Source organism: Camelus bactrianus, chromosome 5 (genome assembly GCF_048773025.1).
Source record: "Camelus bactrianus isolate YW-2024 breed Bactrian camel chromosome 5, ASM4877302v1, whole genome shotgun sequence".
Lineage (NCBI taxonomy): Eukaryota > Metazoa > Chordata > Mammalia > Artiodactyla > Camelidae > Camelus > Camelus bactrianus.
Window position 1 is genome coordinate 88447766 of NC_133543.1, and position 16552 is coordinate 88464317.

The following is a 16552-nucleotide window of genomic DNA, read 5'->3' on the forward strand; positions in this document are numbered from 1 at the left end:
TGGAATGCCAGAGAGGAGCCTTTTAGGATTTTAATTGCGAGACTACATCTCCCAGAATCCCGCTCTGTAGGTTCCACCGTCATTGAAGCGACTGCGCGTGCGCGAGGCCGGTGACTGCCTGCCCTCCCAGGCTCGACAACCCCCGAGATTCCGCGCGCCGGTCTCCCTCCCGCCGCTATCGCCCCTTCAGGCCCTCAGTCCGTCCGCTGGGGGCGCGCGCTGTGCGTGGCTGGCGGCAGCGGCGCCGGCGGCTGAGAGCGCGGGTCGCGTGGCGGTGCGTGGTTGCTAGGGGCGCCTGAGGCCGCCGGCTCGCCCAGCAGGCCAAGGGAAGAAGCGACGCGGAGCCGGCGCCCAGCCGGGGCTAAGCTGAGTCTTCTGGGTGAGTGTGGCCTCGGAGCCGGCGGAACGACCCTCTGCCGGCCTGACTTTCCTACCCCTCCCTCTGCCTGGGTCCTTTCAAGCGGCCCCCAGCCCTCTGGTCGCTCTTGCCCCGGCCCTGCCTTCCGCCAGTCACCTCTCCATCCCCTAGGAGGCGAGGGGGCCGCAGCCTCCTACCTCGCCTGGACTTCGCGCCTCTCCTGAATCCTTTTCACCCCTCACCCCCGGCCACGCCCCGTGAATTTAGTCGGCCCCTCCTCTGGGTGGCCGAACCCTGCAGCATCCCCTCATCCTGGGCCTCCGTGCCTCCTCTTTCCCGCCCCGCTGCAGTTTAAATTCTGGCTTAGGCGTGAGCCCAAGCTCCTCTCAGGCCTCATGGCTGAATTTAACATGACTACCCACTTTCTAACTTCCCCATCTTCAGTATATGTAGAGAAATACTTTCCTAAACCGTAGAGATTCAAACAGAATCTGAGATGCAGTGGAATTTAACTCTTCATGTATCCATTCATCTATTAGTTCATTTAATCATTCAACAGTGTTTAATAAACATCGGCAAATATTAAATGAACCAAGGCACAATGGAAGGCACTGAAGGGGATACAGTGGTGAACAAGGCAGGTGTGTTTTCACAGACATTATAGCCTAAGGGAGATTTTAATCAAGTAAACAGCATTTGCCATATTGTGTGATGTGTGTTCTGATAGAAGATTAGAAGGATATTTAACCTAGATTTATTGGGAAAGCTATATTATTCCCATTCCGTGGTCTTCAGATTTCTATTCTGGATCTAGAAGATCTTTTAATCCTTCCTTCCTTGTGGAGTTAACCCTGCTTTCTCATAGACTTCAGATCACATCTTAACTTCATCCCCTGTGGATTTAGCCAATCAACAAGTAGCTGAGGCCCTTAGGGACAGTGTTTCATCTTATCCTTCGTTTCTTCTGATAAATACTGAGGCACTATTTGCATAAAAACCGTCCTTTTGGTGCCCATAAAGTCACCAGTGTTTATTGATTGGGAATGGAGCCTTGAGAAATTGTCAAGTGTTTTCTGGGAATAAAGAGGTGAGAGGACATTCCAGGTACAAAGTAGCTTTAGTGAAGATACATCAAGTTCTGAAAAAAAGAACTGAAAACAGTCTGACAGATCTGAGTTGCTTTGAAGGGAGCCATCCAGGGACAAATAGGAAGAAAGAAATTAATAAGGGTTAGATCACAAAGGGCTTTGGATGTTTTGCTACAGAGTTAGAACTGTATCTTCCAGAGCAGTGGTTTTCAAGCAGGGTATTCAGGGGCCTGACACGTCCAGGGGATACACCTGCACATACAGCTTTAGAAGAATCAATTCCCAGATCCTCAGCCTCCGAATGAATGAACGCTTCTAAAACTGATCTTACAAAAAAAGGATGGGGAGTGTTATATTCCTCACACTCTCAAATTTTACTCTACTGTATTGTTCCAGATGTAAAAACCATGTTGGGAAATGGAGTATTTTGGAAATACTAGTTATAGGGAGGCCTCCTTTGGTGATTGACCAAGGAACCTCGAAAATCCAGAAGGCTTCTGGTCTTCCCCTGCCTCATACACTGTTAGGGTGAAGCTTGTTCTTTGTTGGGATATTCTGAATTCAGAAGAACACAACAGTTAAATATGAGTAAAATGTTTTTGGGACCACAGATTTTTCAAGCTATATTGGGTAAAACTTGCATAAAACTTTTAAAAAGAGATTTCTTTTAGTTTAGATGTGTGTTATTCAATGTGATAGTTAAAATTTATTTTATCAAATCAAGTCATGAAGTGTTTATTTCAATTACAGCCAATCTTTAACTTAGTTCTTTCTACAAAATGTTTAGTATTTTCAACCTCTTCTTAACAAAAGGATAAACTTGTTTAAACTTGTGGTGAAGAAGTTTAGAGTTCAACATTAAGATGTGCAAGGAATACATGGTTTTAAAAATTCTTAGAGGCATACATGAGTAAAATCATTTGAAGAGTATGTTGCAGGAAAACCATGGAACGATAATTAGTAGGAAAGTAACATGAAATATATGTTTGAGATTACTGTATTTTCAGTGTGTGGGTTGATGAGAAAAGTTTGACTAGAGGCAGGGAGCCAATGAGAAAAGTTTGACTAGAGGCAGGGAGCCAATGAGAAAACTAGAGACCAGGCTAGAGATGATGAGGACTTTGTGTAGCTGCAGTGGGAACAGAGAGGGTTTAGAGAGATGTTAACAATTGCAAAGTGGACAAAACTTGGTGGCAAAGTAGATGTAGGGAGAGTGGGACAAGGAGCATCTGGAATGATCCTAGGTTTCTGATTTTAGTGATCAGGTGGGTGGTGATGCAGGAAAAAATATTAGGAGGAAGGGCAGCTTTGAGGAGAAATATAAAGGAGTCACCCTTTGGGCATGCTGAGTTGAGGTTCCTGCAGCACATCCAGGTAGAAAGGCCTGGAGGTTTGTTCTGTAGGTCTAGCTGGTGATAGAAAGTTGAGAATGTTGGACATGATTGAGGTCATGGGATAGAAGATGTTGCTCTGGGAGAGTTTATGTTAATAAGTGCAGTTGCTATTTATTGAGCACTTGCTATATGCCAGGCAAGGTGAGAAGACTGAGCACAGCAATTTCTGGTATACAGCATAATGTTTCAGTCATATATGTACATGCATATATTCTTTTTCATATTCTTTTTCATATTCTTTTTCATTATAGATTACTACAAGATACTGAATATAGTTCCCTGTGCTATACAGTACAAATTCTATTTTATATGTAGTAGTTAGTATCTGCAAATCTCAAACTCCCAGTTTATCCCTTCCTACCCCCTTTACCCCCTGGTTTGTTTTCTGTCTGTGAAGTCTGTTTCTGTTTTCTAAATACGTTCATTTATACTTTTTTTTTTTTTTTTTTTTTTTTTAGATTCCACATATACGTGATATCATATGGTATTTTTCTTTCCCTTTCTGGCTTACTTCACTTAGAATGATGGTCTCCAGGTCCATCCATGTTGCTGCAAGTGGCATTATTTTATTCTTTTTTATGGCTGGGTCATAGTCCACTGTATATACCGTCAGTATATTTTTAATGTGGGGAATGGAAGTGTTCATTAATTCATTTAGAAATAATAAATTCATTATAAGTAAACGTAAGTAGCATTTTTTAAAATGAAAAATGCTGTTTCAAAAAGATTAGTGGGAAGAATGGTGTTGGCTTTATGAACTCTTGTTAATATCTGGTGTAATAGAAGACAGCTGGATTGCATATTGTTTCTGCATTCAGTTGGTTCAATATGTTGTTTTTGATGAATTATAAAGAAAATCCAGCCTCACATAAATAATTAGTTGGAAAAGGGAAGAGTATTTCTATAGCCTTTTCAGATAATGGTGGGTATTCTTGTTTGGTGCTACACAGAAGTTAACAAGGGGTGGTTTTGTGAAGGTTGGCTGCAATGTGGAATCTGAAATATTATCAGTGCTACAAATATTATCAGTGCTAAATATTATCAGTGCTACAGTGTAACAAAGTATTTCATACTTTGTTACATTAAAATCCATTGGTTTTCTCTCACTTTGACTGGATCTTTTACCCATGCATGATTCTGTGACATTGTATGATAGGTGTTTGGAAAATACTGGTTCATTGAATTATATAGAATTTCCAAATGTTGCCACATTTTATTATGCAGTGTCAAAAAGTAATATTACCGCACTGTCATCAGAAAAACAGTTAAGTATTGGGAAGCTGCCAAGCTCATGGTGACAGATACAATTTTGCCAAAATTCTAATTTTCTCTTGGCAGCTCAAATTTTATCATTGGCAACAAATACTGTCAGTTGTTTTCCTTGAAATGACAGGCTTACTGTTTCATTTTCTAGAGAATGCCTGCCAAGTACCAAAGTCTGAATAACCATCACCTGCATGTTCCTCATTCTTTCAAGTAAACATGATGTTCCACAGAAAAATTTTGCAATTCAAACAATCACATGAGTGCTTTACTTGGAAGACTACCATTGTTTTCTGTTTTATATGTACTTCTCATTTTGTCACAGAGAATATTAAAAAGATGTACTTGACGATTGAGATTGAATATAATTTTTCTGCCTCAACAAGGATGTTCTTTCATAAAGCTAGCATTTCGTCTTTCCCTGTGCAGTGAAGAAGTGTGTGGTGGTGAAGAGTCTTACTTGGTGCCATTGTCCCTACTCCTGCTCAGGAACCAGCAGTTTGACCCACCATTGCTTTTGTACCATCAGTGGAAAGGCTGGCCCAGTAAAAAAGGCAAATCATATCTGAGTTTTGTTATGAAAATAGTTTCACCTAGTGGAACCCCTGAAAAGGCCTCAGGTTTCCCTCAGGGTCTGTGGACCACACTTTGAGGACCACTGCTTTAGAGTTCACCTGAGGTTTCTTTCTGAAGCTGGTGAAGGTCAAGGCTTCGTGAGAGCTAGTCACTTAATTATGTGAAGGCTTCAGCTGTTTTCACTTTTCAGTAATTTGCATATTTACTTCTCAGCTCTAGCTGCTATCAGCTGTATTTTTCCTCAGGTTTGCTAACTACTTTTGCACTGTGTTCTATAAGAGCTACCTCTCTCAACTTGTGGTACTGACCCTCCATCTCATTAGGGCTGGGATGATGACTTTTTTCAATAGGGCTTTAAAGAAGTTCTGTGCTCCTCCAGCTTCCTTTAGGGAGACGTAGTTTGGGATTTATCTCATAATAGAAAATGGGTCTGATTCCTACACTCCTCCTCATTCTTTTTGATTCCAGACAAATCAGTTCTATCTTTTTACAGAACTATTGAGCAATTAAAGTAATCTCATCAGAGGTCTTGTGAATCATAGACTCTGACCTGTTTCTGATGTCCTGAGTTCCCCTGGTGACTTAGGGAAACACCTAGATAGAGGAGGAAGAGGAAATGCAGATCCCAAGAGCCACACACACTGCTGTAATTCAGTCTGTGTGTAATGAATAATTACTTTCTGTAGACATAGATACCTTGTCCAAGTTGGTCTGGACCTGGCCCCTGGAGACTTGATGGTTTGAGACAATAGCCATAGATTTCCTGGCATAGGCTGCTTGTTATTCACTCTCACGTAAGGAGGAAACTTGAGGCAAATGACCCCACAAAGAGTGGAAGGCAGAATGAGATGGACAGCTTTTGAGTGCTGTCTAAAAATGGCAACAGTGATATTAAGTGAGGACTCAGGGAAAATTTTTGGAAAGGGAATAACGTGATCAAGTAATATTTGAGCAAATTTAATCTGGAGGTTTCCTACAGGAACCTTAGGAAGGGTAGACTCTGGAGACACAGACTTCATTCTGGATGCTTTTGCAATGGCCCAGACCTGAGATGATGGAAATGAAAGGAGGAAGCTTGCCATGAAGAAAGAATCTCTTAAGTTTGTGATTGGTCTGGCTTTGGAGGAAGCAATCAGAAGTGACTTAAGTTTTCTCATTAGGTAACAGAAAGAACGTCCTACTGAAAGAAATTGGAAGGTTGAGAGTACAGAGCTAATTTGGCAAGCTGGATTGAAGTGGTTGGACATGCATGTGGAAAAGGTGGAGCAGATAGTTGGCAATGAGGACATGGAATTTGAGAGAAGGCAGGTCTAAAAAGTGACTGTCTTCCTGCATGTAATAGTTAAAATGGTGAGAGCAGATTCGTTTGATGTGGGAGAGAGGATAAGAGGAGCTGTGAAGGATTTTGGAGGGGACCTCAGGAGGAAAATGCACTGTTGAAGCAGTTGGGTGTGGCTGTGGCAGAGTTCCTGCACTGAGTAAAGAAGTAGCAACAAGGAGATGGTGGTAGCACCCCAGTGTTCACTGCAGCATTGTTTATAGCAGCCAAGATATGGAAGCAACCCAAGTGTCCATTGATAGATGAATGGATAAAGAAGATATGGTGTGTGTGTGTGTGTGGGTGGGTGTGTGTGTATATACACACTCCACACACAATGGAGTATTACTTAGCCATTAAAAAAGAAATCTTGCCATTTACAACAACATGGGTGGATCTAGAGGGTATTATGCTAAGTGAAATAAGTCAGACAGGGAAAAACAAATGCCCTGTGATCTCACTTATATGTGGAATCTAAAAAACAAAAATCAAAATGAAAACAGACTCATAGTTACAGAGAAAAAAAATGGGTGGTTGCCAGAGGGGAGGGGAGGTGAGGGTGAGTGAAATAAGTGAAAGGGATTAAGAGGTACAAACTTCCAGTTATAAAATAAATAAGTCATGGGAATGTAAGATATAACATAAGGAATGTAGTCAGTAATATTGTAATAACTTTATATGGAGACAGATGATTACTAGAGTTATCATGATAATTTCATGATGTATGCAAATGTCAAATCACTATGTAGTATATACCTGGAACTAACATGATCTTGTATGCCAACTATATTCGAATTTTCAAAAAAAGGAGATGTTTATACGAGGGGAGCACAGGTTTAATTTGAAAAGGTTCAACTTGTGGCTTTGCTGGTTGTACCTGCTGTAGATGTATTTGTTTTTTAGCAAATATTTAATGAGCCCTGATTACATTTCCAGGGCTGGGCATACACTGTGTGAACAAGGTCCTAGTTTTTAAAGAGCTTTCATTCTGGAAGATAAGCTAGACAGCAGAGGAATGCATAAATAGTTGAAGTTTTGATTTTAAAATATAATTAATATGGGTTTTGACCATGTGATTAATTTATATATCTCAGAAATTAAAATGATAGTAAAAGGTATACACAGATAAATCTCATACCCCATTGGTAACCTTTAAAAAAAAATCAGTTCTTGTTTATCCTTCCATTGTTTTTGTCAGATAAAAGGAAATGTCAATATACTATACTTTTAGATAGTGGAGGAATGAAACAGACTAGTCCAAGGTAATGTGATATGGAATGATTAGGAGTGGTGCAGTATTAGGGTAGACAGGCTCTTTGAGATGGTGATACTAGCTGAATTCTGAGTGAGGGAACTTAGTATTTCAGAGGCAACAATAAAGACCTGGGAACACAGGTGGGAACATGTCTGGTGAGGGTGAAGAGTGGCTCAGATAAGTTCAGAGAGATCAATAGCATTTTTATTTTATTTTATTTTATTTTATTTTATTTTATTTTATTTTATATTTTATTTTATCTATTCTATTCTATTCTATTCTATTCTATTCTATTCCTATTCTATTTCTATTCTATTCTATTCTATTTATTGTATTACTTTAATTATTTCATTTTATTTTGGTGGTGGAGGGGAAGGTCATTAGGTTTATTTTTAGAGAAAATACAGGGGATTGAACCAGGACCTTAGGCATGCTAGGCAGGTGCTCTATCACTTGAGCTATACTCTCTCCCCTTCGAGAGCTTTTTAAAGGTTATCACTCTGCATTCCCGTAAGGTGATGGGATCATTCTCTGGCACGTGAGTGCCAATGCCATTGAGGGCAACATGCAGGAAAAGGTGAGACCTGTGGCAGCAGTCGGGGGCCTGGGACCCAGGCTGCCTGAATATTCTAGCTAGGTCTCTGCTTCCCTATCACATGGAGTTTTGATTTCATCAGGAATCTCTGTAAGGAGGAAGAAGGTTACTTTAGCAATCATGATTTCCTTGTTAAACCAGATACTACTTCTGAACCAAAAACAGTGATACCAGGTTAGAGCATTTGTATGTGATACTGTTATGAGTGATACTGTTTACTTCATGTTCTTGAAGCTACTCTGCACAAAGTTTCTGGTGTGTCTGTTGTGTTGCATCGGTGGGGAAATATGTGGATTCCTGAAATGTGAATTGAAACTGAATTTGTTGAGTGTACATGACACACACTCATGTGTGTGATCTTTTAAGATCACTGGCAGGATTTGACTCTTCCTTTTGTGTATGCTTCTCTTCCATAAGTGCAGAGTGTAACTGTCCCCTGCACAGTGTAGGTCAACCTTTGCAGGAAAAGGGGGCAGTGCCTTCTGCAGGCTTTTTGGTGGTGGATGACACCAGCAGTTCCTGTAGCTGTAGACGGGAATGAGGATCTTCTTTGGTTGTTGTTCACCTATCAAAATACAAAGTCCTCTCCCCATTGAAGTTTGTGTCTTAAATATAACTTGAGCAAAAAAAAAAAAAAAAAAAAAACTGCTAATTCCTTCTCTCTAGCCATTCTAAAAACACCTGATAAGGATGCTAGGATTCCATTCAGAATTATCCCAGATAAATGACTTCTTATAGATGGGTCTTGTTTTTTCCCCCTTGGATACTGTCATGAAAGTAGGCCCACCTTTCCCTACCATTGTGATAACTGCAGAATATTTTGTGAATTTTATTTAGAAAGTAAGTGACCATGATAAACTATTTGGGACCCAGAACTACAGGCTGGTTCAGAGGTTTTGCGTTAGAGGAAAGATTGAATGAGGAAATGTGAGAGATGGGTTCTCCCTCCCTGAGATCAGACTGGAATTTGGAATAAAGAAAGTTTCTCTCCTCTCCTTCTCAACTCTGTATTCTACTCCCTGAACTCTCCTGTCTCATTGTGGCTGCCGGAAATACAGTCAGTTTAAGTAAAAATAATGTTAGAGTTTGGTTCCATTTTGTTCTCTTTCCCACCAACACATTGGATGGTATTTAAGCCTATATAGCAAGGCTCTTAAAGAGGTAAAATTACTGCCTTAGCTCCAGATTGAACTCCAGAGGTCAGCAGGAGAAATCTCTGCTCTTATCTGAAGTTGTCACACTTAACTGTGAAAAGCAGACCACACCAGGGGCAGCTGAGAGTTGGTCAGGGAGCAGGGATTGCTTTTGAAACAATCTTTGACCATTAAGTGTTGATTGATGAGGAGGGTATTGGCTGGTTTCTCTGCCACACCCAGACTTGCCTTATTCCTAGCCATACTGGTGTCAGGTGAGAGAAGGAAGCCACTCATGTAAAGTCGTGAGGATGAGACAGAAAGGGAAATTTTTCTTTGGAGAGAGAGGGAAGAGCTCTCTGAGTGAGAGGGTGGGAACATGTGAGCAGATTCACAATAGTGGCACCTCAGTGTCCCAGTCCGTGATGAAGTTGGCTTTGATTGCTTGAGGGCAGCAGGAAGACCACTGAAAACACCCTATGACTCTAGTGTTATTCTCCCAGGGCCCCAAATGATGACCAGGACTGGTTGCCCAAGAAGTGCTGAAGTGGGACTCTTGCTTGCCTGGGGAATCATTGTAGCCTTGTGTCTGTCCTCCTGGGACTGAGACATCCCCAATTGTTTCTCTCCCCTTCAGGCCGACGGACTTCAAGGATGCAGCTGCTACTGCTGGAGGTGCATGGCACCTTACCTGAGCCGGGCCATGAGGCTATGTGGCCGTGATGTGGACCCCTCATGGCCTCAGCGGGAACAGAGCACTACAGTGTTGGCCTCCACCAGGGAAACAGCTTTAAGCAGAGTGGTCCCTCAGGCACAGTGCCTAGCCCACCACCTGAGAAACCCTCTGAGAGCAAAGTCTGGGCTCAGGCTCATCAGCAGGTGAAGCCAATCTGGAAGCTGGAGAAGAAGCACTTGGGGACACTTTCCTCAGGGCTGGGCCTGGGGCTCTTGGGTGTCCCACCACAGCCAGCTTATTTCTTTTGCCCCAGCACTTTATGTAGCTCTGGGACCACAGCTGTCATTGCAGGCCACAGCAACTCCTGTCACCTGCACTCTCTCCCGGGCCTATTCAGCAATACCCTGCTGTATCGCCGCTCCAACTACGGGCACCAACCGTACCAGCAGCTGGAGTCTTTGTGCTTGCGTTCAAGCCTGTCACAAAAAAGACCTTTTTCTCTCCCTCAAAAGAGCCTCCCTGTCAGACTCACTGCCAATAAGGTCACTTCTTCCAAGGTCTCCCCCATGGCATCCTCATCCACAGATCCATACCTCTCACTGGGAGCAGCTGGGGAAAATCCTCCAGGGAAGAGCCTGGCCTCTGCCATCTCAGGGAAGATCCCATCTCCTCTCTTCTCTTCTTCCTCTTCCTACAAGCCCATGCTAAGTAACAACTCCTTCATGCGGCCAAATAGCACTAAAGTGCCTTTATCACAGGCCACAGAGGGCCTGAAACCAGTATCCTCACCCAAGATCCAGCTTGTCTCCTGGCATCATTCGGGGGGCACCGGAGATTGTGTCCTCCAGCCAGTCGAGCACAAGGTACCCAGGAGCCATGGTGCTGTCCTGGATGAGGCCTCTTCCCAGAGCACCCTGTCTACCCCTAGCTCCTTAGACACTTCCACCACCAGTGTTGCCTCTTCCCACTGCAGCCAGAGTAACGCAGCCACGAGGGCAGAGCCACATGGCCTGGATGGTGATTCTGTTCCCCAGGCTCTGACTAAGGAGGTTCAGTTCACTGAGGCTGTGAGGAAGTTGACTGCAAGAGGCTTTGAGAAGAAGCCAAGGCAAAGCTATCATTTTGAACAGTCTTATTTCATGAGCCCCCGTTTGCAGTGGGATCTCCTCAACAGGAACAGACGGTGGAAGCCTCCTGTGGTAGGCCAGCAGCTCCTTCGGAAGGACGCTGGGGCAGACAGTAGGGTCCTCCCTGGAGCCTTGGACACCTTGGAGTTGGACAGTACAGTCTTCTGTACCAAGCGCATCAGCATTCACCTCCTTGCCTCACACACCAATGGGCTCAGCTGCAGCCCTGCCTGTGGATCTGCTGTCGACTCCCCACCTCTTAGAGAAGATAAAACCCCAGTTCTGCCTTCTCCTCCTCAGTCCCTTGGTATAGCTGAGGTGGCCACCCGTCTCTCTTCCATCCATCTGGGCAAACTTGGGAGGGAAGGGCCTAAGGAAGCCAGGGAGCTGGACTCACCTGCTAGGGATATTGGGTAAGTTGGAGAAAGTTTTTGGTTCATTTAAAGCTGTAGAATGTATATACATTTTGTGACACTGACCCTATGTCCCTGAAGGTTGGTTTTGTTTTTTTAACTGCCCTAGAATTTTGGTTTTCACTTTAGGGCAGAGGTTGGCAAACTACACATTGCAGGCCAAATGCCACCCTCTGCCTGCTTTTGTAGATAAGGTTTTATTGAAATGCAGCCATACTCATTCATTTACTACTATCTATGGCTGCTTTCTTGTTATAATGGTACGATTGAGTAGTTGCAATAGACTGAATGGCCCTCAACACTGAAAATATTTATTATCTGGCTCTTTAGAGGAAGTGTTTTCTGACTCCTGTTTTAGGTTATAACCAGGGAAAAATAAGAATACCAAATATCATGTGTTGGGGACTGTGGTTTCTCTGCTTAATTCCAAACCAAATCAGATTCTCAGTCATTTGTGGTTTGACAGTCATTTCAGAGTTAAGGCATATACATCCTTGGTCTCTTATCTTGCACCTGGTTACTTCTCTGGAACCTTGGCCACTAGGGCCTTGTTCTGAGTTCCCAGAGAGAGGTCTTGGGACCTTTGAAGTCTATTTTCACACATTTATTGATGGTGTTCTGTATGCACAATTTTGTATTTACATGCTATGAGGAACTTCAAAAAAGATGGAAAGCATAGTGCCTCTCTGCAGAATAGGGGATGTAGGGTTGAGGAACCATGACTAGACCTAAATTCTGAGGGCAAGAGAAATGAGTTGTAAGGCCTCGGCACAAGACAGCAGATTGGTGACTGGGGAAGAGACAAGCAGTGGGAGATGATGAGGAAGGAGAATCTAACTGTGACCTCTCTTATGGAGTTGGCCGGGCTGGGGACATGATTCTTTCTTATAGTTCAGCTACTGACCTCCAGCTAGACCAGGTTGAAGCTGAAGATCTGGAAGAAGAGCTAATAGATGGGTTGGAAGACTGCTGTAGCCATGATGAGAATGAAGAGGAGGAGGGTGAGTAGGGGACCCTCTCACCTCCAACCCAGAATTGGTCACCACTGCTGGGAAAGGGGGCTAACAATTGTGTACCAGATCCTTGACTCACTCTGTCACCTACATTTATCATTCAGCTTGGGGGTCTCTGGGCAGTAGTGGCTTTTGGGGGACTTTGTTCTCTACTTCTCCATCCACCAGTCTTGCCTTCTCCGTGCTGCTGTTGTGCTCAGGGAAGGCCGTGCGAGGCAGCAGTGGATATTTGTGGTTCTGCAAGAAGGCTGAGCCAAGGTGTCTGGGGAGGAGCTGCCTGGGCTTGGTGAGTTTTCATGGCAGCCTCTCCCAGCGGGAACTTCTCTGCTCTTCTTCCCCAGCAGACTCAGAGTGCTCCTCATTCAGTGCTGTCTCCCGCAGCGAGTCAGTAGCAGTGATCTCTCGGTGAGTGCTGGTTGGCTGTGTGGATTGTTGGTAGATGCCTATTTTCTGTCTCTTTAAGATTATATAAAGGGATTAATCACCCAAGTCATTAATCAATGGCCCTATTAACCCTAACTCATTTTTTCTTTTTACCAGATTTTTACATTTAGGACTTTAGTTTTCAAACAGGGAGCAATGGAAGGGACCAGAAGCATATTGCATCAGTTGGGCTTAAAAATAGTACTATGTTCCTTAGGCTGCAATTTGGTCTTTAGTCTCCAAGAAATTGTTCAAGTAAAATTCAAGTAATCTAAAGAAGTGTTTGGAAAATTAATAACTAATTAAGGAAGAGACATAACGTTTGAGGTAGATTCTTAGTTAGGCTGCCCACATGGATGTAGATGCCACCTTCACTATAGATGTATCCCACTGCCCGAAACAGTTCTGAGGTAGCTATATCACTCATTGGGGCTTTCTGCAGTGCTCTTTCACTCTCAGTTTTATATTCTGAAATTGACCTTACTAATAAGAAATTTAATAAAAAATTCTCTAGCTTTAATCTAGATTATTTTATTGACTGCCCTTGATGAAATCTGAGTGGAATCTAACTAGAAACTCTAACTAGGAAACCAAAAAGTCAGTCTCTTAACGTAAGCCCTTCTTCTGTAAAGCAGATAATTGTGGAATGCTGCATAACTGAGGAGCCTGGGGAGAGGAAGGAATGCAGGACTATGAGGAAATTCCTGTAAATGAGGACATGTCATTGTGCTAAAGATTTTTAGAACTTGCTTAAGGATCATATAGACTACCTTTCTGGGTAGAAACATTCTTCAATATAATCTTCCTTGTTCCCCTCATCACTTCCAACCTTGTCTCTATATGAAGCTCTGTCATCAATTGTTATTCAATATTAAAAAGAATCCTCACAAAGTACTATACATAAAGTCTTTTTCTCTTTAAAAATAACTTCTACTGAAATGTAAAACAAAATTCCTATTCTAATTTAATTAAAATCTGGTGATATATGTCAAGGCTTGCCTAACATGTGGAGCAGCCAGACTCTGGTTGCTTTTCTTTGTGTCAGCTATGCCTTAGATGAAGCTAAGAGGAAAAGTTAGCTTTATCTAAGGTTAGTATGGATGAGGCAGGCTGCATCTCTGAATATGATGGTGGCAGCAGCCATACCAATTTTAGAGTCCCAAACCAGCAAGGTGGAAAGATTTGTTTGGGAGATGGAGAGAGAATTGGGACTTTCTGTGAAGGTGGATAGAAATCCTGTCATAGGTACCCTCAGTCTGTTGCATAAATTCTGTTACTTTAAGCCTAACCCATCTTTCTTTTCAGAAAAGAAAAGCTGCTTCTGGTTGCATATGTTGGATGTTGACTAAGGGCCTCCTGTCCATAAGAGAAATATATTTAACATGTAATTGACTTGGGTTCCCTTTTCCACACTTAAGGGTGATCTGGGTTTGTCTTCAGGCCTAATTCAAGATAGCTGCACAGCCCTTTATTTAACCTTTCTGATTTATAAGATAAAATTCACAAAAAGTGTTTGTTAATAATTTTCTCATTAATTAATTTAACTTCTACAAAATGTACAATCTACACAAAGCTTAAAACATGAGTTTTCAAGCAAATGGAGGTTGATGAATGCTAAACCACTTTGCATTTTGGCTAAGATGAGAAATACTTTTGGATTGCTAAAAATCTTACTTTTTCCCAATTATGAAAGATTTATATATTTATTATAGAACATTTGGTAATCACAGGATTATTGAAAACACTACCTGTATTTATTTCTCTATCTAGCAGTTGTTTATTAGGTTTCCTGTTCCATATTCTTTTTCTAAGAATTGTGTAAATTTAGAGATGACGATCATCAAGTCCAGCCTCTTTTTTTCAGATATGAAAATTGAGGCTCAAAGAAATTAAGTAACTATGTGCAAGGTCAATGTTTCCAGCACTGCTAGACCAGAAGCCAGGCCTCTTGAGGTTAAGTTCAGTACTCTTGAGAGGCAGCTAACAAATTTTCTTTTCTTTTCGTTTTTAGTTAAACTTTTGATTTTTAGACAATCGTAGATTCACATGCTGTTTTAAGAAATAATACAGAGATCCTCTGAATTCTTTACTCAGTTTCCCCCTGTGGTAATATCTTGCAAAACTGTAGTACAATATAGTACAACCAAGACATTAACCTTAGTGAAGATACAAATATTTCCATCACTGCAAGAATCTCTCCTGTTGCCCTGATAGCCACACCTAATTCCCTCCTACTCCCTACCCCTTCTTAACTCCTGGCAACCAATAATTTTGTTGTTCCAAGAATGTTACACAAATGGAATGATAGCCATATGTAACCTTTTGGGATTGGCTTTTTTTTTCACACAGCGCATTCTCTGTAGATTGATCCAGGTTGTTTTGTGTATCCATTGTTCACTCCTTTATATTGCTGAGTAGTGGTCCATGGTGTAGATGGACCACAATTTGTGTAATCAGTCACCTGCTGAAGGATATTTTGGTTGTTACCAGTTTTTGGCCATTACAAATAAACCTGCTCTAAACCATTGTGTACATATTTTTGTGTGAACATAAATCTTCATCTCTCTGAGATAAATGCCTGGGAGTGCAATTGCTGGGTTGTATGTTAATTGCATGTTTAGTTTTTTAAGAACCCACCAAAACTGTTTTCCAGAGTGGTTGTACCATTTTACATTCCTATCTTTGTTTTAAAATCTTAACTCATTCTCCTTGATTTTCAACAATTTTAATTACTCAGTGAATGAAAAGCCTTTGAAGTAAAATATTTTGGAAATGAGGAATAGAATTGAATTAGTTGGAATTATTTAATTGGGAATTAATATTTAACTTGACCCAATAAAATTCATTAAAAATCTCTAAGGTTTAAAACACTGAAGTGTTTTACATACAGTGCCTATTTTTGTTTTGCTGCAAAATAACAACTTAGAGTGGCTCTTTGTAAGTTAAAAATTAATCTTAAATAGTAATATTTTTTAATTATATCAGCTCATTATAGAGAGTAATAACTGTTCTCTCTGTTCTCAGTGCTATTTAAAGAGATGGTCTGGGTCTGTCAGGTTGTAGCCCATAGATAGTTGAAGTTTACACTATTTTGAGATTCCTTGAGATAGACTTGACCGAGACATTGTTAGGATAACAGTAGGGACCCCATGGCCCACTGCCCCAGATTCCCAGACTGCGTTACCGCACTGTTAGATAAAAATCTGATGTCATGAAACATTTCCGAAAGAGAGGAGAGCAATTAATCATCTATATATCTTCAGATAAATATAAAATGAGTTAAAAGTATCACTGTTCCTTTTCTTTCTGTTGCTTTTCTCTCTTTTTCTTTTAAAAAATCTCTATACCTCTTCTTAGGTCTTTTCTCTCTTTTCTGCTTTTCCTCCTTTTAGTTATCCATATCTTTTTTTTTCCCCTCCTCATTTATTTCTGTTTGTCTTGGTATAGCAGATTCCTCTACTAATATCCTCTTAAACTCATTACCTGCTCTCAGAGCCACTCTTTTCAGGGGCCTCCCCAGCCTGTGGCTTGTCACAGGAAATTTTGGAGCTGTGTCACAGAATGAAGTATTGGAAAACTTTGTCTTTAGGTGACATTTAATGGTGTGGCTGTGTCTAGGTTAGCTCTAGCACCTTATGGATTAGTATTTGCAAAATAATTATTGAGAACTTGGCTTTGTAAAATCACAACTTTAAAGATAGCACCCTGAAAGAAATGATACGTAATAGTAATAGCCCCCAGGGCTGTGGCTTTCCCTTTCTCTACCACGTATCTGTTTTTCTTCTTAGGAACTGCATGGAGATTCTGACCAAACCCCTTTCCAGTGAGAAAGTTATCCGACCAGCCCTCATCTACAGTCTTTTTCCCAACGTGCCCCCTACCATCTATTTTGGCACTCAGGATGAGAGAGGTAAATCTGG

The 16552-nt window shown here is 41.6% G+C and overlaps 1 protein-coding gene across 3 annotated transcripts in view; it reads left to right on the forward strand.

Annotated features, from left to right (window-relative positions):
* The window catches only part of TTLL4 (tubulin tyrosine ligase like 4), a 33784-nt gene continuing 17232 nt past the window's right edge, over positions 1–16552 (forward strand). Inside the window, exons 1-5 of one of the 3 annotated variants that reach the window (XM_074364302.1) lie at positions 1–379; positions 9618–11196; positions 12088–12197; positions 12551–12614; positions 16421–16542. In XM_074364302.1, coding sequence (XP_074220403.1) covers positions 9716–11196; positions 12088–12197; positions 12551–12614; positions 16421–16542 — 1777 coding nt within the window. In that variant the 5' untranslated portion in view covers positions 1–379; positions 9618–9715. The remainder of the gene's footprint in view (positions 380–9617; positions 11197–12087; positions 12198–12550; positions 12615–16420; positions 16543–16552) is intronic. The other 2 variants (XM_010948783.3, XM_045512060.2) reach the window with 2 other exon arrangements.